Consider the following 25,934-nt stretch of genomic DNA (forward strand, 5'->3'; position numbering starts at 1 on the left):
AGATTGGCACTACATTAGCCTTTTTCCAGTCATCCGGGACTTCCCCGGTTCGCCATGAGTTTTCAAAGATAATGGCCAGTGGCTCTGCAATCACAGCCGCCAATTCCTTCAGCACTCTCGGATGCAACTCGTCCGGCCCCATGGACTTGTGCACGTCCAGCTTTTCTAAATAGTCCCTAACCGCCTCTATCTCCACAGAGGGCTGGCCATCTCTTCCGCATTTTGTGATGCCCAGCGCAGCAGTCAGGGAGCTGACCTTGTTAGTGAAAACAGAGGCAAAAAAAGCATTGAGTACATTAGCTTTTTCCACATCCTCTGTCACTAGGTTGCCTCCCTCATTCAGTAAGGGGCCCACACATTCCTTGGCTTTCTTCTTGTTGCCAACATACCTGAAGAAACCCTTCTTGTTACTCTTGACATCTCTGGCTAGCTGCAGCTCCAGGTGCGATTTGGCCCTCCTGATAACATTCCTACATGCCCGAGCAATATTTTTATACTCTTCCCTGGTCATATGTCCAACCTTCCACTTCTTGTAAGCTTCTTTTTTATGTTTAAGATCCGCTAGGATTTCACCATTAAGCCAAGTTGGTCGCCTGCCATATTTACTATTCTTTCGACTCATCGGGATGGTTTGTCCCTGTAACCTCAACAGGGATTCCTTGAAATACAGCCAGCTCTCCTGGACTCCTTTCCCCTTCAAGTTAGTCCCCCAGGGGATCCTGGCCATCCGTTCCCTGAGGGAGTCGAAGTCTGCTTTCCTGAAGTCCAGGGTCCGTATCCTGCTGCTTACCTTTGTTCCCTGCGTCAGGATCCTGAACTCAACCAACTCATGGTCACTGCCTCCCAGATTCCCATCCACTTTTGCTTCCCCCACTAATTCTACCCGGTTTGTGAGCAGCAGGTCAAGAAAAGCACCCCCCCTAGTTGGCTCCTCTAGCACTTGCGCCAGGAAATTGTCCCCCTACGCTTTCCAAAAACTTCCTGGATTGTCTATGCACCGCTGTATTGCTCTCCCAGCAGATATCAGGAAAATTAAAGTCACCCATGAGAATCAGGGCATGCGATCTAGTAGCTTCCGTGAGCTGCCGGAAGAAAGCCTCATCCACCTCATCCCCCTGGTCCGGTGGTCTATAGCAGACTCCCACCACTACATCACTCTTGTTGCACACACTTCTAAACTTAATCCAGAGACACTCAGGTTTTTCTGCAGTTTCGTACCGGAGCTCTGAGCAGTCATACTGCTCCCTTACATACAGTGCTACTCCCCCACCTTTTCTGCCCTGCCTGTCCTTCCTGAACAGTTTATAACCATCCATGACAGTACTCCAGTCATATGAGTTATCCCACCAAGTCTCTGTTATTCCGATCACGTCATAGTTCCTTGACATCACCAGGACCTCCAGTTCTCCCTGCTTGTTTCCAAGGCTTTGTGCATTTGTATATAAGCACTTGAGATAACCTGTTGATCGCCCCTCATTGCCAGTATGAGGCAGGAGCCCTCCCCTCACAGACATTCCTGCCTGTGCTTCCTCCCGGTATCCCGCTTTCCCACTTACCTCAGGGCTTTGGTCTCCTTCCCCCGGTGAACCTAGTTTAAAGCCCTCCTCACTAGGTTAGCCAGCCTGCTGGCAAAGATGCTCTTCCCTCTCTTCGTAAGATGGAGCCCGTCTCTACCCAGCACTCCTCCTTCATGGAACACCATCCCATGGTCAAAGAAACCAAAGCCTTCTCTCCGACACCATCTGCGTAGCCATTCGTTGACTTCCACGATTCGACGCTCCCTACCTAGGCCTTTTCCTTCCACGGGGAGGATGGACGAGAACACCACTTGCGCCTCCAACTCCTTTATTCTTCTTCCTAGAGCCACATAGTCCGCAGTGATCCGCTCAAGGTCATTCTTGGCAGTATCATTGGTGCCCACGTGGAGAAGCAGGAAGGGGTAGTGATCCGAGGGCTTGATGAGTCTCGGCAGTCTCTCCGTCACAATAATATATCAATCATAATATATTATGATTTTATTTTGGAATACCAGCATCTACTACCATTATATTTTGAATGACATTTTGCATCTAAGTTTGTCTTTTTATTTACAGCCAATGCAAAAATACTAAATAAAAATCAAAAACACTTGAAAATAATTACTATTATCCATCATGACCAGTGCATACACAACCTGTAATGACTTATCAGCTTTCACTATAATTATGTTTTAAAAAATTAAAGATCATTGCTCAATCAAAAAGTCTTCTAGCTTAGATTCCTCGTATAGTATAGTCACCCGTTCACCAAACAATCTCACTGCATGACAGATTTGCTATGGGCCTGATTCTGCTCCCTTGGCAAAGCTCTCATTGACTTCAGTGGTACAGAATTGGGCTGCGTAACTGCAATTACAATTCCCACATTATTATGTATTAAAATCATTCAAGAATTTCATTACAAGTCGCTTTCAATGATGATTCACTATATCAGAGTTCATTAAAAGTACAACAAAGCATACTGAATTGCTTTTGAAACAATCGTTCACTGTAAACAGATTTTCTACAGGGCCAGTCCTGGTTCTATTGAAGTTAAATGGCAGAACTTTTCATAGACTTCAGTAGATACAGGATAAGACCCTATATCTGAGATCACTTTATACAACTCATTTTAAACAAATGCCGTATCTGAAGCAGTGGCTAAGAAATCTTGGCTCCACCTACCAGTACTCAAAACGTAATCTCTGAAGAAAGGGCATCCGAACCAGACGGGCAAGATGTGAAGATATGGAGTAAAACCAGGGAATAATTCTTTAAAACCTGTATATTCTGTGCAAAAGTTTCCAAAGGCTCCAGCAGCAAGAATACCATGAGGGTGATATCCGAACAGATAGTTATGGCTTGGATCCAAATCTGACGTTTTTATGAGCTGCAAATAATATAAATGGAGTCTGAGTTTAAAACCATTTTCATCACACTGGTTCATAAACACAGGAAGGATTTTAAGAGTAGGGAGGCTGCACATAGTAGATCACTGATACTTTTTTTCCCTGTTATGAGCATCTTAGGTGATCCTAAGCAAAGTAAATATAAAGAGCTTAGTTCTGTCTCAGATTAATAGTTCTGTAATCTCTACAATATTTGAGCTTCTATCTTGTGGCTAGAAAGGTTCAGCTTAAAAGAACCAGTCCCCAGCTACTCTTCCTGTCACTAACCCCAGATTTTCTTCATCTAAGCTCGTGTTACAGAAGAGAGGTCAATTTCACGGCCCAAAACGTTCATGATAAAAAGCCATCTTGAGCTGCATTTTCACAATTTAGTGTGAAACTTTTTACTCACATGAATTGGAAAGTAATCCGTAAAGTACTTCCAAATAGTCCAGTTTCTGACCCACTTTGATCTTCTCCCTCCAGTTTGGGGGGTCTCCCAATCAAGATAGAGCCACAGTGCATAGAGGACAGGTATGAACCAGTAGTTTCCCAAAAGCAAAATGATAAAGACTCCCCAGCAACACTGTGCTACAAGAAACAAAAAGAAAACTACAGTGATTATTCATTACTATCTCACGATAGGAAAGAGTCCTTGGACCCAGTTTTGTTTTCATTTACACCTGTGTAAAACCAGAGGAACTCCATAGCAGTTACTCTGGCTATCCACCAGTATCAAACTGAAGTTGGCCTATTGTCTATTATTTGAATCTCTATCAGTGAGGAGAGATGCTGCCTGACAAAGAAGGTACATATTCACTTGGGTTTATTTTTACCCCAGCATATGTGTGAGGGATGGATCTTGTAAGGTGCTGAACCCCTTCACCTCTAATAGGACTAAACAGGAGCTTGGGGAAAAGGTCTGAGTAGTCCAGCACTCGGCAGGGTGCCAGCAGCAATTCAGGTCAAAGGAGTCTTATTCACTTAAGGGTAGGGGGAAGGAGAGAGCAAGAGTGAGCAACGACTTCACATATTCTGGTGGGTGAGGAGATGGAGCAGGGCTGACTGAGAGGGAGGCAGCATGATGGGGAGGGAGTGGATATACATTCCACACGTATTTTATCAGCCATTTAAACAAAACAGAATCTAACGCATATCTAATTAGATTGCTTATTAACTCTTTACAGGAGTGCTGACCTGCATTCCTGCTCTGGTCCCAGCCAGAGCAACACACAGACAGAGAGAAGCCTTTGTTTTTTCCCCCCCCTCCAGCTTTGAAAGTACCTTGTCTCCTCATTGGTCATTTTGGTCAGGTGCCAGCGAGTTTATCTTAGCTTCTTAACCCTTTGCAGGTGAGAGGGTTTTTCCTCTGGCCAGGAGGGATTTAAAGGTGTTTACCCTTCCCTTTATATTTATGACAGCGTCTTTACTAACTGTGCTAATAAAATTGCTTAAAGTTTGGCTTTGTCTTCAGTGATGACATCATTGTGCACTTTGGGGTTCCCAACCAGATACTGAACTTAACCTGAATTCTGTTGTGCGTGATTCTAGGACTAGAACCCTGCAATACCCTGTTCTTTAGGCTTGTAATTAACTGGAAACCAGTGATAATCAATAACCACTAAAGAACTGGGCAACACCCTGGCATGCCAAACAAGTCTGATATCCCAGATCTCCCCCTTACATGGTGGTCTGGCCTATTATAGGGCCTAGTGGTTATCAGGACTATTCATACAAATGCCACCCCTTTGTCCATATCTAACTTCCTCACCCTAATAATGTTGGGGTGTCTTTATCCTACAGGTTAGTATGTTAATAATTTTAACTTACATACATCAATTCAGCCCCAAGGCAAGTTCATTGTTAAGCATCTGCCAGTATTTCTATCCTAAAATATCTGTCAAGGCTAATTCCCCACTCTGGCACTTTGAGTGCTGAAGGTGGGGGCCCGCAAGGATCTAAAAAATTAATACTGTCCACTCCAGGCTTGTGTTAAACTCCCAAGGTTACAGCTTTTCTCTGAACTTGGATGGGTAGATGCTGCTACCACCCAAGTGCAAAAACCCCATTTTGAGAACCCAGAAAGGTGCACTTGGGAATTCCTTCCTGTGGGGTACCCTCAAGCCCTCCCCCCCCCGCCCCCAGGGAAGAGCTGAGAAAGGAAAACAAAGGAAATCAGCTGTTGCCACCAGCTAATTAAACAACATGGGGATTTGGGCACCAACACAATCGGGCTTGACCACTGACTGTGGGACTCTTCGATGACTCCCAGCTCCAACATCCTTCTTACTCCCTTTTTGCCGCTGGGACCCGATAGGGCCTTAAAGTTACCTTTGCCTCAGGGTCTGTAATAATGTGGTGATATGATTCGGTGGTCCGACCTGGTTTGGTTGAAAACACGTCCTGGTATTGGTTGATCATCTCAGTTACCGCCTTCTTCTGGTTTGGTGTCAGATCAGTGGATATCCTGATCTGCTCCTGCATGTTATTTCCCTGGATCAGGGTCTCTTGGGCCACTACACATGCCTCTCGTTGGTGCCAAGGCTTTAAGAGGTTAATGTGATAAATTTGTTCTTGTTTCCGGCGTCCTGGCTGCCGCACCTTGTAGGTTACTTCCCCCTGGTTCAACCACCTCATAGGGCCCCTGCCATTGGGCCCAACGCTTGCTTTCTGCCATGGGTACCAACACCATCACCCAATCCCCTGGTTGGAACTGTCAGACTTTTGCCTGGCGATTGTAATGGGTTCGCTGGGCCTCCTGTGCCTTTTGCAAATGTTCCCATACAATAGGGGTGACCCGGACTATCCGTTCTTGCATCTGCAACACATGGTCAATTATATTTCTCCCCTCATTGGGTTCCTCTTCCCAGATTTCTTTTGCAACATCTTGTATGCCATGGAGGTGCCGTCTATATAATAACTCAAAGGGGGAAAACCCAGTTGAGGCCTGAGGTACCTCCCGGATTGCGAACATAAGGTAGCGTAGTAGAATGTCCCAATCCTTCCCGTCCAGACTTACCACTTTCCTTATCATTGCTTTGAGGGTTCGGTTAAACCTACCAACCCATTGGTCTGCGGATGATAGACTGAAGTTCTTAGGGTATGGATATGGAGCAGCGTACAGAGGTTCTTCGTTAGTTTCGACATAAATTGGTCTGTTAATATCTCCTTTGGTAGCCCCACTCGGGCAAAAATCCCCACCAACTCTTTAGCTATTGTTTTAGAGGCCGTGTTCCGCAGGGGGACAGCTTCTGGGTAACGAGTAGCATAATCCAGAACGACAAGTATATATCGGTGGCCCTGGGCTGTCTTCTCCAGGGGTCCCACTAGGTCCGTGGCTATTCACTCGAAGGGGACCTCTGTGATGGGAAGGGGTACTAAAGGTGCCCTCAAGCAGGGATGGGGACTGCACAGCTGGCACTCTGGGCAGGATGCACAGTACCTCCACACTTCTTCATGTACTCCGGGCCGGAAGAATCATTGCAGGAACCATGCCAGAGTCTTCTCAAGCCCCAAATGCCCCCCAAAAAGATGACTATGGGCAAGACCTAATACAGCATTCTGGTGTTTTTGAGGTACTAGGATCTGCTGTACGTTCTGCCCCTGTACTGGTACAACCCGGTATAAGAGATTCTTCTTCATTATGAAGTAGGGTCCTGGTCCCTGGGTTTTCCCTTCCATGGGGACCCCCATCTATTTCAGTCACCTCCTTCCTAATGTTGTCGTACTTTGGGTCTTCAGCCTGGTCCCGTCCAAAATTTCCTCTCCCAGGGCTAATCTGCCCGAGATCTAGGAGGCCAGACTCTGTTGCCTCTACTGGTTCAGAGGCATTAGGGTGTGGGTCAGACTCAGGTGCTTCTCCCTCCTGGGTGGCCTCCTTTTCAGCTGCTCAGGTCCGCCTACCTACGAGAGCGACCCTCTGGCTTTGGATCAGTATTCGGGTTCCCAAGACCTTAGCTGCCCTCCTTTCCCTTTTTGACTTTCTACCTTGTCTGGGAGTGGAGAACAAATCTGGGGATATTTCAGAGAAGATTGGGGGTTGACAGTCTACTGTGGATGCCTCACTGACTTCAGGGTTTCCCCCTTTCTCCAATTCCCCTACCAGGAGTAAGTCTCCAAACCCTGGGAAGTTCCTCCCTATGAGCACTGGGTATGGGAGTTTAGGGACTACACCTGCTGCTACCTCAGTAGTGTTCCCCTGAATCTTGATTTTTACTGGGATGGTGGGGTAATAACCAACTGTCCCATGGGCACGTTATCCCCGTACGCTTAGCCAACAGCAGCTGACTACGCTTCACGAGCTTCCCCGAGACAAGCGTGATAGCACTTCCCAAATCAACCAGTGCCATGGTCTCTACCCCATTTAGCTTCACTGGTCTGGTGTACATATGTGGGGTTAATGAGACCCCTACAAGGTGGATTACTGAGCATGGCTCTGCCCAGTTCCCCAGGTTACACTGCATAGGCTCCTCAGCGTTGGGATACTGTGCAGCTATGTGTCCCCACTCCCTGCAGGTGTAACATCTGTATGGAGCCGCAGGCGTTCCCCGGTCTCTTGGTTTGGGCAGTTTAACATCATGATCCTCTACCCCCTCAGTGGTCCGACTCTTTGTGGCTTCTGGTGGACCTTCAGTCCCTCTTTTTCCACCTGGGCTCTCCTGGTGGCCCAGTCACCCGACCTCTGGGGCTTGGTGCTGCTAGTTTAACCCTGGGTGCTTCTTCCTTAACTGATCGGGTCAGCTCCCTCACCGTCCTTCACCTCTCTACTCGTGCGACAACCTCATTGTAGGTGGAGGATTCGTTCTGGCTTACCCAAGCGTGAAGGTCTGGCGGTAGTCCTCTCATGTACCGGTCGATGACAAAAACCTCTAGTATCTCCTCCGGACTCCGGGACTCAGTTTGCAACCACTTTCGTGTGAGATGGATGAGGTCAAACAATTGGGACCGCGGTGTTTTGTTTTCCTGGTACCTCCACTCATGATACCACTGGGCCCGCACTGAGGTCGTTACCCCAGATCTGGCCAGGATCTCTGCTTTCAGCTGGGGGTAGTCTACTGCAGCTTCTTCAGGCAGATCATAGTAGGCCTTCTGGGCCTCCCCACACAGGAATGGGGCGAGGATGCCCCATGATCTCAAGGCCAGGCCTCCCATAGGGCTATCCTCTCAAAGGCCAGGAGATATGCCTCTATGTCATTCTCCCCCATCATTTTCTGCATTGCTGCCCTGTATGATCCGCGTCCCATCATGGCCGTGGTTCATCTCTGTAAGGGCCTTCACTTGATTTACCAGTTCCCACAACATAGCATGGTCTTGAGCAGCCTGGTCCATCAGCAGGCGATTGGCCTCCTGCTGCAGCCGCACTACCTCCTGTTGGGTGGCTGCCTGGACACAGGTAGCCTCCTACTGGGCAGCCGTGGCTTGTATCAGTGGCCGCACTACCTCTTCCATTGTGGTGAAAAAAAAACAACAGAACAAAAAAACCCTCTCTTTTTTTTTTTTTTAAATACCACCACCCTCCTTCTTCCGCCATGCTGTGCACACCAAATCCCACTGCTGACAACAGTTGTGACAAAGTTCCTTCTCTGCCTTGGTGGGTCCTGTGCTAATTGGCGGATTTTCTCGCCTCAGAGGTTCACGGCAGCCCTCAGTTTGGCCACTTTCGTGACGCAAATCTGCCGTTCACTCAGTTAGCCTCATCACTGGCCAGCATGGGGAAAGGAAGAACAATCCCCACAGTCTCTGCTGATCCACCTAGTGGGTCGGGGATCAGGCCAGAGACCTTCCCCTCTGGTGGAACCCACAGACCAGTTCAACTCCTCCGGTATCAAGTAGGGAGTTGGGGGGGATGGAGGGATGGGGGGAACCTGGGTCCACCCTCTACTCCGGGTTCCAGCCCACGGCTCTGTGGATTGCAGCTGTCTACAGCGGCTCCTGTAACAGCTGCGTGACAGCTACAACTCCCTGGGCTACTTCCCCATGGCCTTCTCCCAACACCTTCTTTATTCTCACAACAGGACCTTCCTCCTGATGTCTGATAATGCTTGTACTTCTCAGTCTTCCAGTAGTACGCCTTCTCACTCTCAGCTTCTTGCACCTCTTGCTCCCAGCTCCTTGCACGCACCACAAACTGAAGTGAGCTCCTTTTTAAACCCAGGTGCCCTGATTAGCCTGCTTTAATTGATTCTAGCAGCTTCTTGATTGGCTGCAGGTGTTCTAATCAGCCTGTCTGCCTTAATTGTTTCGAGAAGGTTCCTGATTGTTCTGGAACCTTCCCTGTTACCTTACCCAGGGAAAAGGGACCTACTTAACCTGGGGCTAATATATCTGCCTTCTGTCACTCTCCTGTAGCCATCTGGCCTGACCCTGTCACAGGGGAGAAGAATCCGTGCAGGCAGAACTCTGTTCCAAAAGATGAAATGCCAATATATTTGCCAAAATCTCCAAGGGCATGATGGACAGAGGCTACAACAGGGACACACAGCAGTGCCATGTGAAAGTTAAGGAGCTAGGCAAGCCTATCAAAAAACAAGGGATGCAAACGGTCGCTCCGGGTCAGAGCCCCATAGATGCTGCTTCTATCATGAGCTGCATGCAATTCTAGGGGGAGCCCCTACCACTTCCCCACCACTGTCCATAGACACCTGCAAGGGGGGAGTCTCAAGCAAAAGGGATGAGGATTTTGTGGATGAGGAAGATGACGAGAAGGAGGTGGTTGAGGATAGCGCACAGCAGGCAAGCGGAGAATCCCTTCTCCCTGGGAGCCAGGAACTCTTCATCACCCTGAAGCCAATCCCCTCCCATTCATCTCAAGGCGGGCTCCCAGACCATGAAGTCGGAGAAGGCACCTCTGGTGAGTGTACCTTTGTAAATATAATACAGGGTTTAAAAGCAAGTGTGTTTAATGATTAATTTGCCCTGAAGACTTGGGATGCATTTGAGGCCAGTATAGCTACTGGAAAAGTCTGTTAACATGTCTGGGGATGGAGCAGAAATCCTCCAGGGACATCTCCATGAAGCTCTCCTAGAGGTACTCTAAAAGCCTTTGCCACGAGCCCCGTTCATGCTGAGCTGTTCGCGTTTTGCTGAGAGGGATCTTCCCTGATACTAGCCACACACTTGTGGGGGGGAAGCGCAGATTAGAAGGTGAAAAAAACCGCACTCGCGATGACATGTTCTCAGAGCTCATGCAGTCCTCCCGCACTGAAAGAGCTCAGCAGAATGCATGGAGGCAAACAATGGCAGAGTCCAGAAAAGCGTTAAATGAATGCAATGAGAGGAGGGAGGAGCACGCTGACAGGGGATGGAATGCAATGCTAAGCCTAATGGGGGAGCAAACTGACATGCTCAGGCATCTGGTGGAGCTGCAGAAAAGGCAGCAGGAGCACAGACTGCCACTGCAGCCCCTGTATAACCTCCTGCCACCCTCCCCAAGTTCCATAGCCTCTTCACCCAGACGCCCAAGAATGCGTGGGGGGAGGCTACGGGCACCCAGCCACTCCACCCCAGAGAACTGCCCAAGCAACAGACGGCTAGCATTCAATAAGTTTTGAACTGTAGCGTGGTCTTCTCCTTCCCTCCTCCCCTCATCCACCACCCCACCCGGTGCTTCCCTCCTCACCCACCCCTCCTGGGCTACCTTGTGAGATTTCCCCCCTATGTGTGTGATGAATTAATAAAGAAAGAATGCATGATTTTGAAACGGTAATGACTTTATTGCCTCTGAAAGCGGTGATCAAAGGGGGGAGGTTGGTTGGCTTACAGGGAAGTAGAGTCAACCAAGGGGTGGGGGGTTTCATCAAGGAGAAACAAACAGAACTGTCACACCGTAGCCTGGCCAGTCATGAAACGGGTTTTCAAAGCTTCTCTGATGCGCAGGGCGCCCAGCTGTGCTCTTCTAATCGCCCTGGTGTCTGGCTGTGCGTAATCGGCCGCCAGGCGATTTGCCTCAACTTATCACCCCACCATAAACGTCTCCCCCTTACTCTCTCAGATATTGTGGAGCACACAGCAAGCAGCAATAACAATGGGAATATTGGTTGCGCTGAGGTTTAACTGAGTCAGTAAACTGCGCCAGCAAGCTTTTAAACGTCCAAATGCACATTCTACCACCATTCTGCACTTACTCAGTCTACAGTTGAACTGCTCCTTACTATTGTCCAGGGTGCCAGTGTATGGCTTCATAAGCCATGGCATTAAGTGGTAGGCTGGGTCCCCAAGGATAATTGTAGGCATTTCAACATCCCCAACAGTAATTTTCTGGTCTGGGAATTAAGTTCCTTCCTGCAGCTGTTCAAACAGACCAGAGTTCCTAAAGATGTGAGCGTCATGCACCTTTCCCGGCCATCCCACGTTGATGTCAGTGAAACGTCTCTTGTGATCCACCAGTGCTTTGCAGCACCATTGAAAAGTACCCCTTGCGGTTTACATACTGGCTGCCAAGGTGCTCCGGTCCCAAGATAGGGATATCCGTTCCATCTATTGCCCCACCACAGTTAGGGAACCCCATTGCAGCAAAGCCATCCAATAGGACCTGCACATTTTCCAGACTCACTACCCTTAATAGCAGCAGCTCAGTGATTGCGTTGGCTACTTGGATCATAGCAGCCCCCACAGTAGATTTACCCACTCCAAACTGATTCCCGACTGACCGGTAGCTGTCTGGTATTGCAAACTTCCACAGGGCTATCATCACTCGCTTCTCAGCTGTGAGGGCTGCTCTCATCTTGGTATTCTTGTGCTTCAGGGCAGAGGAAAGCAAATCACAAAGTTCCATGAAAGTGCCCTTATGCATGCAAAAGTTTCGCAGCCACTGGGAATCATCCCAGACCTGCAACACTATGCGGTCCCACCAGTCTGTGCTCATTTCCTGGGCCTAGAAACAGCGTTCCACTGCAGGAACCTGCCCCATTACCACCATGATGTCCAAATTGCCAGGGCCCGTGCTTTGAGAGAAGTCTGTGTCCATGTCCTCGTCACTATTGTGATCACGCTGTCGTCGCCTCCTCACCTGCTTTTGCAGGTTCTGCACATACTGCAGGATAACGTGCAAGGTGTTTACAATGCTCACAACAGCAGCGGTGAGCTGAGCGGGCTCCATGCTTTCCGTGGTATGTCGTCTGCAGGAAAGTAGGAGAGCAGAGTTGCAGCGGAAGCGGTGGATGATGACGGATGCCACGAGAACATATATTTATACAGAACGACGAGAGGACCTGCAAGGGGGATTCATGGCACCAGGAGAGCAGAGTTGCAGCGGAAGCGGTGGATGATGACGACAGTTAGCAGTCCTACTGCACTGTCTGCTGACAGCAGTACGGCGTCTGCACGGAAAAAAGGCGCGAAATGATTGTCTGCCATTGCTTTCACGGAGGGAGGGGCGACTGACGACATGTACCCAAAACCACCCGCAACAATGTTTTTGCCCCATCAGGGAGCTCAACCCAGAATTCCAATGGGCAGCCGAGACTGCGGGAACTGTAGGATAGCTACCCACAGTGCAATGCTCTGAAAGTTGACGCTAGCCATGGAACTGTGGATGCACTCCGCCGACTTAATGCGCTTAGTGGGGATACACACAATCGACTGTATAAAATTGCTTCCTAAAAACTGACTTCTATAAATTCGACCTAATTTTGTAGCGTAGACATACCCTTATTCACCTACCCTAACCAGAATAAGTTATACCAGTATAAGGCACCTTATACTGGTATAGCTACATCCACACTAAGTCCACGAAAAGTGACTGAAAATGAAGTTTTGGATCCCACAAAAGGCATTCTGTTTTTCTGATCAATCAAAAGTATGCGAATACCCCCACAGGTCAAAACCCAGAAGCGCTGGCGTTACTACAGGAGCCCACCATTCAGTGCCCTTTCTCACGCTGCGTCAAATGCCATGCTGAGTACCTGCAACATTTATAGTTGAATTCTGTTCAGTCAGTTTTCAGTCTTAGCCCTGGTCTACACTAGGACTTTAGGTCGAATTTAGCAGCGTTAAATCGATTTAAACCTGCACCCGTCCACACAGTGAAGCCCTTTATTTCGACTTAAAGGGCTCTTTAAATCGATTTCCTTACTCCACCCCTGACAAGTGGATTAGCGCTTAAATCGATGTTCCCAGCTCGAATTTGGGGTACTGTGGACACAATTCGATGGTATTGGCCTCCGGGAGCTATCCCAGAGTGCTCCATTCTGACCGCTCTGGACAGCACTCTCAACTCAGATGCACTGGCCAGGTAGACAGGAAAAGAACCACGAACTTTTGAATCTCATTTCCTGTTTGGCCAGCGTGGCAAGCTGCAGGTGACCATGCAGAGCTCATCAGCACAGGTGACCATGATGGAGTCCCAGAATCGCAAAAGAGCTCCAGCATGGACCGAACGGGAGGTACGGGATCTGATCGCTGTTTGGGGAGAGGAATCCGTGCTATCAGAACTCCGTTCCAGTTTTCGAAATGCCAAAACCTTTGTGAAAATCTCCCAGGGCATGAAGGACAGAGGCCATAACAGGGACCCGAAGCAGTGCCGCGTGAAACTGAAGGAGCTGAGGCAAGCCTACCAGAAAACCAGAGAGGCGAACAGCCGCTCTGGGTCAGAGCCCCAAACATGCCGCTTCTATGATGAGCTGCATGCCATTTTAGGGGGTTCAGCCACCACTACCCCAGCCGTGTTGTTTGACTCCTTCAATGGAGATGGAGGCAATACGGAAGCAGGTTTTGGGGACGAAGAAGATGATGATGATGAGGAGGTTGTAGATAGCTCACAGCAAGCAAGCGGAGAAACCGGTTTTCCCGACAGCCAGGAACTGTTTCTCACCCTAGACCTGGAGCCAGTACCCCCCGAACCCACCCAAGGCTGCCTCCTGGACCCAGCAGGCGGAGAAGGGACCTCTGGTGAGTGTACCTTTTAAAATGCTATACATGGTTTAAAAGCAAGCATGTGAAAGGATTACTTTGCCCTGGCATTTGCGGTTCTCCTAGATGTAGTCCTAAAGCCTTTGCAAAAGGTTTCTGGGGAGGGCAGCCTTATTTCGTCCTTCATGGTAGGACACTTTTATCACTCCAGGCCAGTAACACATACTCGGGAATCACTGTAGAACAAAGCATTGCAGTGTATGTTTGCTGGCATTCAACCAAAATCCGTTCTTTCTCTCTCTGTGTTATCCTCAGGAGAGTGAGATATAATTCATGGTCACCTGGTTGAAATAGGGTGCTTTTCTTCAGGGACACTCAGTATAGCCCATTCCTGCTGTGCTGTTTGCCTGTGGCTGAACAGAAATGTTCCCCGCTGTTAGCCACGGGGAGGGGGGAGGGTTGAGGGGGTAGTCACGCGGTGGGAGGAGGCAAAATGTGACCTTGTAACGAAAGCACATGTGCTATGTATGTAATGTTAACAGCAAGGTTTACCCTGAAAGAGTGTAGCGACTGTTTTATAAAATGTGTCTTTTTAAATACCGCTGTCCCTTTTTTTTTCTCCACCAGCTGCATGTGTTTCAATGATCACAGGATCTTCTCCTTCCCAGAGGCTAGTGAAGCTTAGAAAGAAAAAAAAACGCACTCGAGATGAAATGTTCTCCGAGCTAATGCTGTCCTCCTACACTGACAGAGCACAGACGAATGCGTGGAGGCAAATAATGTCAGAGTGCAGGAAAGCACAAAATGACCGGGAGGAGAGGTGGAGGGCTGAAGAGAGTAAGTGGCGGGCTGAAGAGAGGGCTGAAGCTCAAATGTGGCGGCAGCGTGATGAGAGGAGGCAGGATTCAATGCTGAGGCTGCTGCAGGACCAAACCAGAATGCTCCAGTGTATGGTTGAGCTGCAGCAAAGGCAGCTGGAGCACAGACTGCCACTGCTGCCCCTCTGTAACCAACCGCCCTCCTCCCCAAGTTCCATAGCCTCCACACCCAGACGCCCAAGAACGCGGTGGGGGGGCCTCCGGCCAACCAGCGACTCCACAACAGAGGATTGCCCAAAAAAAAGAAGGCTGTCATTCAATAAATTTTAAAGTTGTAAACTTTTAAAGTGCTGTGCTTAAAGTGCTGTGTGGCATTTTCCTTCCCTCCTCCACCACCCCTCCTGGGATACCTTGGTAGTCATCCCCCTATTTGTGTGATGAATGAATAACGAATGCATGACTGTGAAGCAGCAATGACTTTATTGCCTCTGCAAGCGGTGATTAAAGGGAGGAGGGGAGGGTGGTTAGCTTACAGGGAAGTAGAGTGAACCAAGGGGCGGGGGGGTTTCATCAAGGAGAAACAAACAGAACTTTCACACTGTAGCCTGGCCAGTCATGAAACTGGTTTTCAAAGCTTCTCTGATGCGTACCGCGCCCTCCTGAGCTCTTCTAACCGCCCTGGTGTCTGGCTGCACGTAACCAGCAGCCAGGCGATTTGCCTCAATCTCCCACCCCGCCATAAACGTCTCCCCCTTACTCTCACAGATATTGTGGAGCACACAGCAAGCAGTAATAACAGTGGGAATATTGGTTTCGCTGAGGTCTAAGCGAGTCAGTAAACTGCGCCAGCGCGCCTTTAAACGTCCAAATGCACATTCTACCACCATTCTGCACTTGCTCAGCCTGTAGTTGAACAGCTCCTGACTACTGTCCAGGCTGCCTGTGTACGGCTTCATGAGCCATGGCATTAAGGGGTAGGCTGGGTCCCCAAGGATACATATAGGCATTTCAACATCCCCAACAGTTATTTTCTGGTCTGGGAAGAAAGTCCCTTCCTGCAGCTTTTGAAACAGACCAGAGTTCCTGAAGATGCGAGTGTCATGCACCTTTCCCGGCCATCCCACGTTGATGTTGGTGAAACGTCCCTTGTGATCCACCAGAGCTTGCAGCACTATCGAAAAGTACCCCTTGCGGTTTATGTACTCAGCGGCTTGGTGCTCTGGTGCCAAGATAGGGATATGGGTTCCGTCTATAGCCCCACCACAGTTAGGGAATCCCATTGCAGCAAAGCCATCCACTATGACCTGCACATTTCCCAGGGTCACTACCCTTGATATCAGCAGATCTTTGATTGCGTGAGCTACTTGCATCACAGCAGCCCCCACAGTAGATTTGCCCACTCCAAATTGATTCCCAACTGACCGGTAGCTGTCTGGCGTTGCAAGCTTCCACAGGGCTATCGCCACTCGCTTCTCAACTGTGAGGGCTGCTCTCATCCTGGTATTCATGCGCTTCAGGGCAGGGGAAAGCAAGTCACAAAGTTCCATGAAAGTGCCCTTACGCATGCGAAAGTTTCGCAGCCACTGGGAATCGTCCCAGACCTGCAACACTATGCGGTCCCACCAGTCTGTGCTTGTTTCCCGAGCCCAGAATCGGCGTTCCACAGCATGAACCTGCCCCATTAGCACCATGATGCATGCATTGGCAGGGCCCATGCTTTCAGAGAAATCTGTGTCCATGTCCTGATCGCTCACGGGACCGCGCTGACGTCGCCTCCTCGCCCGGTATCGTGTTGCCATGTTCTGGTGCTGCATATACTGCTGGATAATGCGTGTGGTGGTTGATGTGCTCCTAATTGCCAAAATGAGCTCAGCGGCCTCCATGCTTGCCTTGGTATGGCGTCCGCACAGAAAGAAGGCGCGGAACGATTGTCTGCCGTTGCTCTGACGGAGGGAGGGGCGACTGACGACACGGCTTACAGGGTTGGCTTCAGGGAGCTAAAATCAACAAAGGGTGTGCCTGTACATCAAGGAGTATTTCAGGCAGGACTGCACGGAGGGTTCCAATAAGAAATGGTGCACCAAAGTTATCGTTGTTATTGGAACAAGGAGGTTAGCCTGGCCTCTGATTGATACATGGCTAGATTAACCTCGCTGCGCCTTCTCTGTGACTGACTGCAGTGTGATCTAGACAGGGGAGGAGGAAAATGAGTACAAAACAAATCTGGTCTATTTCTTGTTCTGACCCACTCCATCGATCCTTTACATCTTTGGCTGGCAGCAGACAAAAAAGGCGCGAAATGATTGTCTGCCCTTGCTTTCACGGGGGGAGGGAGGGTGGGAACGGGGTCCTGACGATATGTACCCAGAACCACCCGCAACAATGTTTTAGCCCCATCAGGCATTGGGATATCAACCCAGAATTCCAATGGGCAGCGGAGACTGCGGGAACTGTGGGATAGCTACCCACAGTGCAACGCTCCAGAAGTCGACGCTTGCCTCGGTACTGTGGAAGCGCTCCGCCAAGTTAATGCACTTAATGCACTTAGAGCATTTTCTGTGGGGACACACACACTCGAATATATAAAACCGATTTCAAAAAAACCGACTTCTATAAATTCGACCTAATTTCGTAGTGTAGACATACCCTAAGACTTCTATGGTAGGGGTCTGTGGACACCAGGTTGAATTTCCACCTCCATTTGACATTTTTTAAGGGTCCGCAAATGAAAAAAGGTTGAAAACCACTGTGTTACCTGCTGTGCAAACACAGAGGTGCTGCAACTAGCTGCATCAGTCCCCATGTGAATCACCACTTGGTAATCCACCAGATTTGATAGGAAATATGCCATGCAGAACAGCCACTTCCTGGCTCCTCGACCCGTGGCTCAGTGAGAGCATGCCATAGAGACTCCACTCACTCACTGCCCCACGCCGGCAGACTTAGAGCCCTTTGCACTGTTTTCTTTGCTCCTTAAGCTCCCCCTTGCTGCATGGAGTGAGGCCCCCCCAATAAGTTGCATAGTTTTGTATTTATCTTTGTACACAGCAGTTTCCATTGTCCCTGTGCGCACCTGGTACACGGAAGTTGGCAGTAAAGAAATAAGAATGTTATTGCTGACCTAACTCACCAGCTTGTAAAAGATCTTTAGTTCTTTCACTGCTCTTCTGTAATTTAATTCTTCCAAAATATGGATCAAAGAGGAAGAGAAATAACAGTTATTGCACCTTCACAACAGCTCATAAAACCAAACCTGATAAATGTTATTCACTGTGATTAAATTATCTTCATTTCAAGGGAGAAGGGAAATTAAATCTTTCTTCCTAGACATTGACCGTGTCCTAGCAGACTGATACAAATTGACTTGCTATCATTAATAGATCTGCAGTATTATATCACTCACCCCAGCATATCTGTGATCCTCAAATACAAGGGACAAGTACTGTATGTATACTGGAGTGGACCTACAAGCAATATATTGGGTAGGGGGATGGTGTACGTCACCATCTAGTGGGTTTCCCATCAAGAAGATGTGGGATCGTAGCAATAGCTGAACACATTTCAACAAAGGTTTTGACAAAGTGTCCAAGTCCAAAGTCAGAGGGCTTCTGTCTCCAGGGCTGTTAGCCCAGGACGTTTTGGAAGCATTAAATTTCATTTAATTTCTTTATAAAGGTTAAATAGAAAAATCACACACACAAAAAAGGACGAAATCCGACTCCAACTCTTACTGCCCACCCACGACCTGTGTGATTCTCAAAAGTTTGCAGATTCCACTTTTCAACAGGACTTGCTGCTTTTGAGACATGTGTGCTGTTTTAGTATATGGTTTGTAGGAATAAAGATAGGTTTCTTATCGAAATACTGTTTGTTTCAACTTTTTTCTTTTTGTTTAATACCCAAAGTTCACATTGTTAATATATTGCAAAACTGTGTGTAATGAGTTACTAGAGGATCACTATCAATTTAAAAAAAAAAAATCACATTTCCGTCAGAAGTTTTTTGACCTTCTGTTGTTAAAAGTAGCGTTGATGAATATTACAAGAGAGACAGCCAAGAGCAAAAGGACTTTGCGTATTTTTTTCAGGTTTAATTTTGTGGATTTGACAGCACTCTGTGTATGGTTAATTTCACTGTTTCGGTGCAGTCAGATTCCCATGTTATTTGCTTTAGATCTTTCATACAGGTACATGAGTGTAAAACTATATTTTAAAATAGTAAAATGTGATTATAAAAGCGCGAAAATTGGCTGCAGCACTCATGGATCACCATAGTGTCCAAAAGAAATTTTTAATATGACCAAATTTCACTACTAGATTTCAAATTTACATTATTTTTTTAAAAACACAACTTATTTAAACAGAATGAAAAATTGAAAATAAAAATAAGTCATTAAGAACTTTACTAAACTTTTTTTTAACCTACAGCAACCTTGGCTTTCATGATGATGCACACTGAGGTGAAACATATGGTGTAGTTTTAGCAGGTTCAGAGGAAGAGAATTGGAGGGAGGTTCCTCTTACCTGATCTATGTATTTCTAGGCATCACTCCCAATATTTTTAGGTTCATGTTTATCTCTGATGCTATGTCCCTTACCTTTACGGATGATTAAGGTGATCAGATAGCAACTGTGAAAATACGGGATGGGGTGGAGGGTAATAGGTGCCTGCATAAGAAAAAGTCCCAAAAAACAGGACTGTCCTTATAAAAACAGGACATCTGTTCACCCTACGGACGATTAATAGGAGAACAACTGCTATAATAAAAGTTTACAACAGAATTAGGCATGGGCAGTGGGTATCATAGGCAGGAGGCAGCTGTGCCTCCCTAAACAGCCTACTATGGCCCCGCCCACACTCTGCCCGCAGGCCAGGCCCCCTCCTGTGGTTCCCAGCGCTCTGCCCTGGCTGGCTGGCTCAGGCTGGCTGGCCTGCCTCTCGCATGGATTCAGGGTGGCTGGTTCTGGGGCCATGCCACGCACTGGGGTTGGAGGTGCTGCAGCCATGCCACCTGGAGCACCAGGGCTGCTGCTGCCTGGCACACCAGGGCTGGCTGCGCCACCCAGCCGCCCAAAGGTGGGTCTCGCCGCCCAGCGCTGGGGGCCGCTGTGAGGCTGCTCTGGGATCCTGAGGGGGAAGGGGGCAGAAGGGGAGGGGCAGGGCCTTGGGCACAAGGGGAGAGGCTGGGGGCTAGCCTCCCCCAACTGCTGGGTCACCGACTGCCCATGGAATTAGATAAATTCGTGAAGGATAGGCCCATCTGTGGCAATTAGCCAAGATGGTCATGGATGCGGCTCTAGGTGTCCCTAAACCAGATAGCCAGAAGATGGGTCTGGATAACAGGGTATAAATTACTCAATAAATTGCCCTGTTCTGCTCATTCCCTCTGAAGTATCTGGCATTGGCCACTGTCAGAAGACAGGATACTGGGCTAAATAGACCATTATTCTGACCCAGTGTGGCCATTCTTATGTTCTTAATGTCTTTTCTGCTTTAGGATAGACTTTGGCAGCTTAAAATACAAGAAAAGGGAGGCAAAGGAACTTGGTTCCAGAATTCTGAAGAGGTTTCACTGGCTTAATTAAATGGGTTAAACCAGTGGTTCTCAAACTTTAGCAACCCGAGGACCCCCATTTTGACTTAAATTTTTTGTGGACCCTAAGTCCCCTGCTCAGCCCCAGGCCCTGCCCCCACACCACACCTTCCACCAAGGCCCCACCCCTGCCCCACCTCTTCCAGCCCCAGCTCCACTCTTGCCTCTCCTCTTCCCTGCCTCTTTCTGCCCCTCCCCTGAGTCTGCCCTGTCCTCACTCCTTCCGCTCCCTCCCAGCGCCTCCTGCACACCACTGAACAGCTGTTCCATGGCGTGCAGGAGGCGATGGGAGGGAGGGGGAGGAGTTGCTCAGCAGGGCCAGCGGCCCTGGACATGACTTGCAGACCCCCGGAGTACCCTCACAGACCTCCAGGATCGCAGACCCCCATTTTAGAAACCCTGGGTTAAACCATATGGTATTAGCTAGTGTTAGTCATGGACAAACTGCTTTACACAGGAGAGGTCCCGTCACTGCAGGATATCTGGGATGACTAAACCTACCATGTGACCAATAGCATGCTACCCAGTGAAACCTACCAATAAAGGGAAATATGCCACTTGTTCTAAGCATGTGGGATGATGATTCATTTAAACAAAGACATTTTTGAGATATATAGATCAGGAGCTCTTGAATGATTAGATCATGGCATATCTATATTTGTTCAGTAGAAAAGAATTCTCTACTGGACATCCAAGACAAGAAAGAATGACGACGGTACTCACCTCTATGCCTCATTGTTGGCCAACCCATTATGAACTCTCTCTCCACTCTCATATTATCCACCCAACATTTTTAGATGGATTAGAGACATTTGATTAAGATTCAAGTCAGATAAGATGATCCTCCTGGGTACGGTGAAACATTCTGAGGACAGTTGACAACCTGTGCTTCCATTATGCAAGGAGTACGGACACAAAATGTGGAGGTTACCTTGACAGCTCCCTCAGCATGGAAGCTCTCCCAGCATGGCACCCAGTGGTGAATTCCTATTATTGCCATCCCCAATTTATCCAGAATATCAGACTGATTCTTGCAAGCATGGCCCTTTTCAAAGGCATGTGTGCATTTGTTATATTCAGTTTAGACTACTGAAATAGATGTCTAACTGGACTTCCCCTAAAATTGATCCATGGGGTGCAACAGTTGCAGAACACAGCTGTCTGCTTGTTCGTAGGATTGCAGCAAGGAAGTTCGTTGTACCTCTGCAATCTACACTCGTTTCCAGTATGCCAAAAGGATGTGATCTACTGTATCTGTCTTGGAGAGTGACACTCCATGGTCTTGGGCGGAGCAAGGATTGTGGATTCCTCCCACAACTCCAGCAGATTTCCACTGCACGTGACATTTATACTAGGGTTGTATGAAGGTTCAGGGGTTTGGCCCAACACTATAAAAGCTGCACAGACAATGGGCAATTATGCGACTATAAGCATAAACTGTTCAGACCTCAAATACAATTATTTGTAAACTGGAAAATACATTAAAAATATAAGGGGCTAAAGGCAAATATGTAAAGGTTAAAAAACAACCACCACATACATACACCTGGAAAAAGGGTTAAATTTACATTCTTTTCCCCTTTGTTTGTAGGTAATTAGACCACACCTAAATGTCTATACTGATCCAGACACAATTTTGGGATTTAAAAAAAATAAAATAATATATTGGCAGGCTTTGTAAGGAAGACATGTTTGTAAAACTCAAACTATGGGAATACTGAAATCACCTGACCACCACCACTAATACATAGAATAGTGAGCCTTCTCAGTGGATGCATCACAGTGTACTCCATTGACTTCAGCAAAGCTAAGCCAATTTATACTATCTTACTCATAAAAAGAAAAGGAGTAGTTGTGGCACCTTAGAGAGTAACCAATTTATTTGAGCATAAGCTTTCGTGAGCTACAGCTCACTTCATCGGATGCATACTGTGGAAAATACAGAAGATGTTTTTATACACACAAATCATGAAAAGATGGGTGTTAATCACTACAAAAGGTTTTCTCTCCCCCCACCCCACTCTCCTGCTGGTAATAGCTTATGTAAAGTGATTACTCTCCTTACAATGTGTATGATAATCAAGGTGGGCCATTTCCAGCACAAACCCAGGTTTTCTCCCCTCCGCCCCCATTGGGGGAGGGGGGGCGAAACCTTTTGTAGTGATTAACACCCATTTTTTCATGATTTGTGTGTATAAAAACATCTTCTGTATTTTCCACTGAATGCATCCGATGAAGTGAGCTGTAGCTCACAAAAGCTTATGCTCAAATAAATTGGTTACTCTCTAAGGTGCCACAAGTCCTCCTTTTCTTTTTGAGAATACAGACTAACAGGGCTACTACTCTGAAACCTATCTTACTCATGTGGATAAACATTGATTCTCAGACTTACTCCTATGATTAAACATTTAGTGGCAAGACTCCTAACTGAAATATTAGGAAAAAATCACCATCCAGTGATAAGTTAGTCAGTGGAACTAATTTAGTAAGATAACTTAGCATCACAAACTAGGTTAATTTTAGATAAAAATAAACAAGCATATGAAACAGGTAGAGTCCCATCCCCTGAAGCAGGAGGTTAATGACAGAGTAGTCCCTTATCACTGATGATTTAAGTTCTATTTGCATTGAGATTCACCACAGAAAACTGTCCTACAAAAACAGTTTAATAATCAAAGCTACATCAATCATATACAAATCTTTACATCAGACATTCTGAATTCTTTTTTGTTGTGGGGGTAGGATATTACTCAACATAAATCTAGCTCAGAGTGGGGGATTTGTTTTAATGGGAAGATACGCTCATTGTGAAATTCATTTGTAGCTGCTTTTAAAAAATATATCCATGCATAACAAAAACAAGTAATTTAGAAGAAAAACAGCAACAGCTTTTCAGACAACACAGAGCCAACAAAACTAGAAGTGATCTCCTTACTCCTTCCACTCTGAAATGCCCTGTCTAAAAATAATATAGTAAGAAAGCACCGTGGGAATTCACCAACGTTTACTACATATTCAGTAAGCCAGGCTTAGTCTCCACGTGGCGACTCAGTTTGGAGCAATCCTGCCTGTTGCTTTTTTTTAAATAATAAAGATTAATGATTTTTCCTCCAAGATGTAAGCAGGAAAAAGGCTGTTACCTTGTAAGAGGAAGGAGAAGAGCCACTGAATGACTGCAACTGTCTGAATTCTCCTGGCCAGGGGAATGTTGATGGGAGCAAACTCGACCTTCATGCTGTGTCTGTCCTGTCCTGCAGAGTTACAACCTTCGCTCTTCCTCGGAGAGGCGGATAGCAGCAAAAAGAGGAATGCAAACAACCGACTCCCAGCTCTGATCCCGCCAGGATTAAATCAGGTCCCCAGTGCTCCGGCTGGCCATCGCTCCCAGCAACTTGAAGTTCAGAGGGTGAAGGTTCCCGGCGCCGGGGCAGCCTGCTGCCTTAGGGTGAAACGATCACTGAGCGCAGCCAAAGCCTCGGGGCTTGCATGCGAGTCAGCCAAGCGGCGCAAGAGTGGCAGAGTCAGACCACAGCCCGCATGCACTTACCTTAAGGGAACTCGCTGCCCTCGGCTCCTCCCGCCAGAGGCAGGGCCCGCGCCCGGGAGGGCAGCGAAGGTGGAGAGGGGCAGTCCCGGGCCAGGAGGGCTGCCCGCAGAGCAGGAACCACTTTGCTGGGACGCGATAGGCTGCAGCTCTGGGAGGGGGCCGCCTGCTCCAGCCGTGGAGAGACTGCAAGTCAGCGAGGTGAGGGCCGGGGGAACCCTGACCGCAGGGCAGCCAGGGAGCATTGCAGGCCAGGAGACGATCCCAGCGGGGAGGGACAGCGGCCGGCCAGTGACAAGGGGAGATCCGAGAAGAGGTGGTTGTAATAAGATCTGGCTTGTCGGTACAAATAGGAACCATCAGCTGATCCCTTCTACGTGAAGCTCCACCCTGCACCATTGGACTGTGCAAAAGGTGCCTCGCATTAGGGGCGTGGGTCCAACAACTACGAGCAGAGTAAAAAGAAAAGGAGGACTTGTGGCACCTTAAAGACTAACCAAATTTATTTGAGCGTAAGCTTTCGTGAGCTACAGCTCACTTCATCGGATGCATTCAGCCTACACAGAACTCTTAAAACACCCAAAACCTGCATTAGATTTTCCCCCTAGCTTTAAGCAGCTGCCTCCACATGTCTACGGTCCCTAAACAGTATTGCCAACCCAAAAGGTTCAAAAATCACAAGTCAAACTCCAAAAAATTATGAGATTGGCCCAAATATGATGTTTTAAACTACACTGTAATTTTGGTCTGCCTTTAATCTTTTGAACTGAGCAGGGGGTTGGACTAGATGACCTCCTGAGGTCCCTTCCAATCCTGATATTCTATGATTCTATGATAACTCCCTCTGCCCGCCCTGGTGTGTGTGCATGCACACACGTCCAACCCAGAGTGGGTGTCAGTTACAGCATTAACAACTCTTCCTAATTTAGGGCTTGGCTATGTGACACTGGCAAACCAGGGGCCAGCTCTTGCCAAGGCTTTAGGCCCCTGCCAAGCACTGACAAATTAATTGCTGGGAATCAGTCTGTTTCACCCTGGGCCGGCCCACAACATTTTGGCACCTGAGGCGTGAAGCTCAAATGATGCCCCTCGCTTGGGCCAAAACTTTGAAAGGTCTCAGTTCTGCCTTCTTCCTGTTTTACTCCTCTCGTGGTACTGCTCTGCTACCTACCCCAGTAAAGGAGAGCTAACAACTTAAAATGACTTGTTCAAAAATTTTAAGTAACACTTAACTTTCTACATAGTAAACACTGGCATTTTTATCTGTTTGAATAATCAAAGTGGTGGTTTCCGTGCCTTCCTGGTTGCAAAGATTTGAACTGCTTCCTGAAAGTCCACAGTCTGGGCCAGCTCATGCTCTATTGCAGGGGTTGGCAACCTATGGCACATGTGCCAAAGAAGGCATGCAAGCCGGTTTTTAATGGCTCGCTGCTGCCTGCCGGGTCCCAGCCGCCAGCCCCGCTCAGCGCCTGTTGCCGAAAGCAGGCTGGGATCCCAGCAGGCAGCAGCGTGCCATTAAAAATCCTGCCCGCCCTAGCCCGCTCTTCTCTGCCCCCCCCCACGGGGCAGAGTGAAGAAGCTTGGTGCTGCCAGCTACTGCTGCAGAGCAGGGAAACTCACCCCTCCCCCCCGCCATACTGGGTTCCTGCCCCTCCCTCCCTGCCACCGATCAGCTGATAGCCCTTGCCAGGGAGGGGGAGAAGCTGCTCTGGGGAGAAGGCAGAGAAGAGGTGGGGACAGGGCATATCCCCACCAGCTCCCTGCCATGAGCCACTCTGGGCAGGGGGCTGAAAGCACCCCCACGACCCAAGCCCACACCCCCAGCCCTCGGCCCTGACCCCTGCACCCTCCCCACACACCCAGACCTCTGCCCTCACCCCTGCATCCCCTCACACACCCCAGCCTCCTGCCCTGACCCCTGCATCCCCCCATGACCCCAGTCCTGACTCCAGCACCCCCCTCACATGCCCTCTGCCCGACTCCTGCACCCTTCTCACACACTCCCAGCCCCTGCCCTGACCCCTGTACCCCCCACGACCCCAGCCTTGACTCCAGCACCCCCCACACATACTGAGCCCCCCCATGCCCTGACTCCTGCACCCTCCTCACACACCCCCAGTCCCCTGCCCTGACTCCTGCACCGACACACCCTGTGTCCTGACTCTTGCACCCCCCACATTCTCACCCCCACTGTGAGAACCAAACAGACTACTGAACACACACCCC

At 48.4% G+C, this 25,934-nt stretch overlaps 1 protein-coding gene across 2 annotated transcripts in view; it reads right to left on the reverse strand.

The window, feature by feature from the left end:
• MOGAT1 (monoacylglycerol O-acyltransferase 1) overlaps nt 1-24,026 on the reverse strand; it is a 36,041-nt gene extending 12,015 nt beyond the window's left edge. The window contains exons 1-4 of one of the 2 annotated variants that reach the window (XM_073359950.1): nt 23,712-24,026; nt 23,305-23,603; nt 3,318-3,496; nt 2,703-2,907 (exon numbers count right to left, since the gene is read on the reverse strand). In XM_073359950.1, coding sequence (XP_073216051.1) covers nt 2,703-2,907; nt 3,318-3,496; nt 23,305-23,398 — 478 coding nt within the window. In that variant the 5' untranslated portion in view covers nt 23,399-23,603; nt 23,712-24,026. The other variant, XM_073359949.1, reaches the window with a different exon arrangement.
• Nucleotides 24,027-25,934: the final 1,908 nt, after the last annotated feature.

This window comes from Lepidochelys kempii, chromosome 9 (assembly GCF_965140265.1).
Source record: "Lepidochelys kempii isolate rLepKem1 chromosome 9, rLepKem1.hap2, whole genome shotgun sequence".
NCBI lineage: Eukaryota > Metazoa > Chordata > Testudines > Cheloniidae > Lepidochelys > Lepidochelys kempii.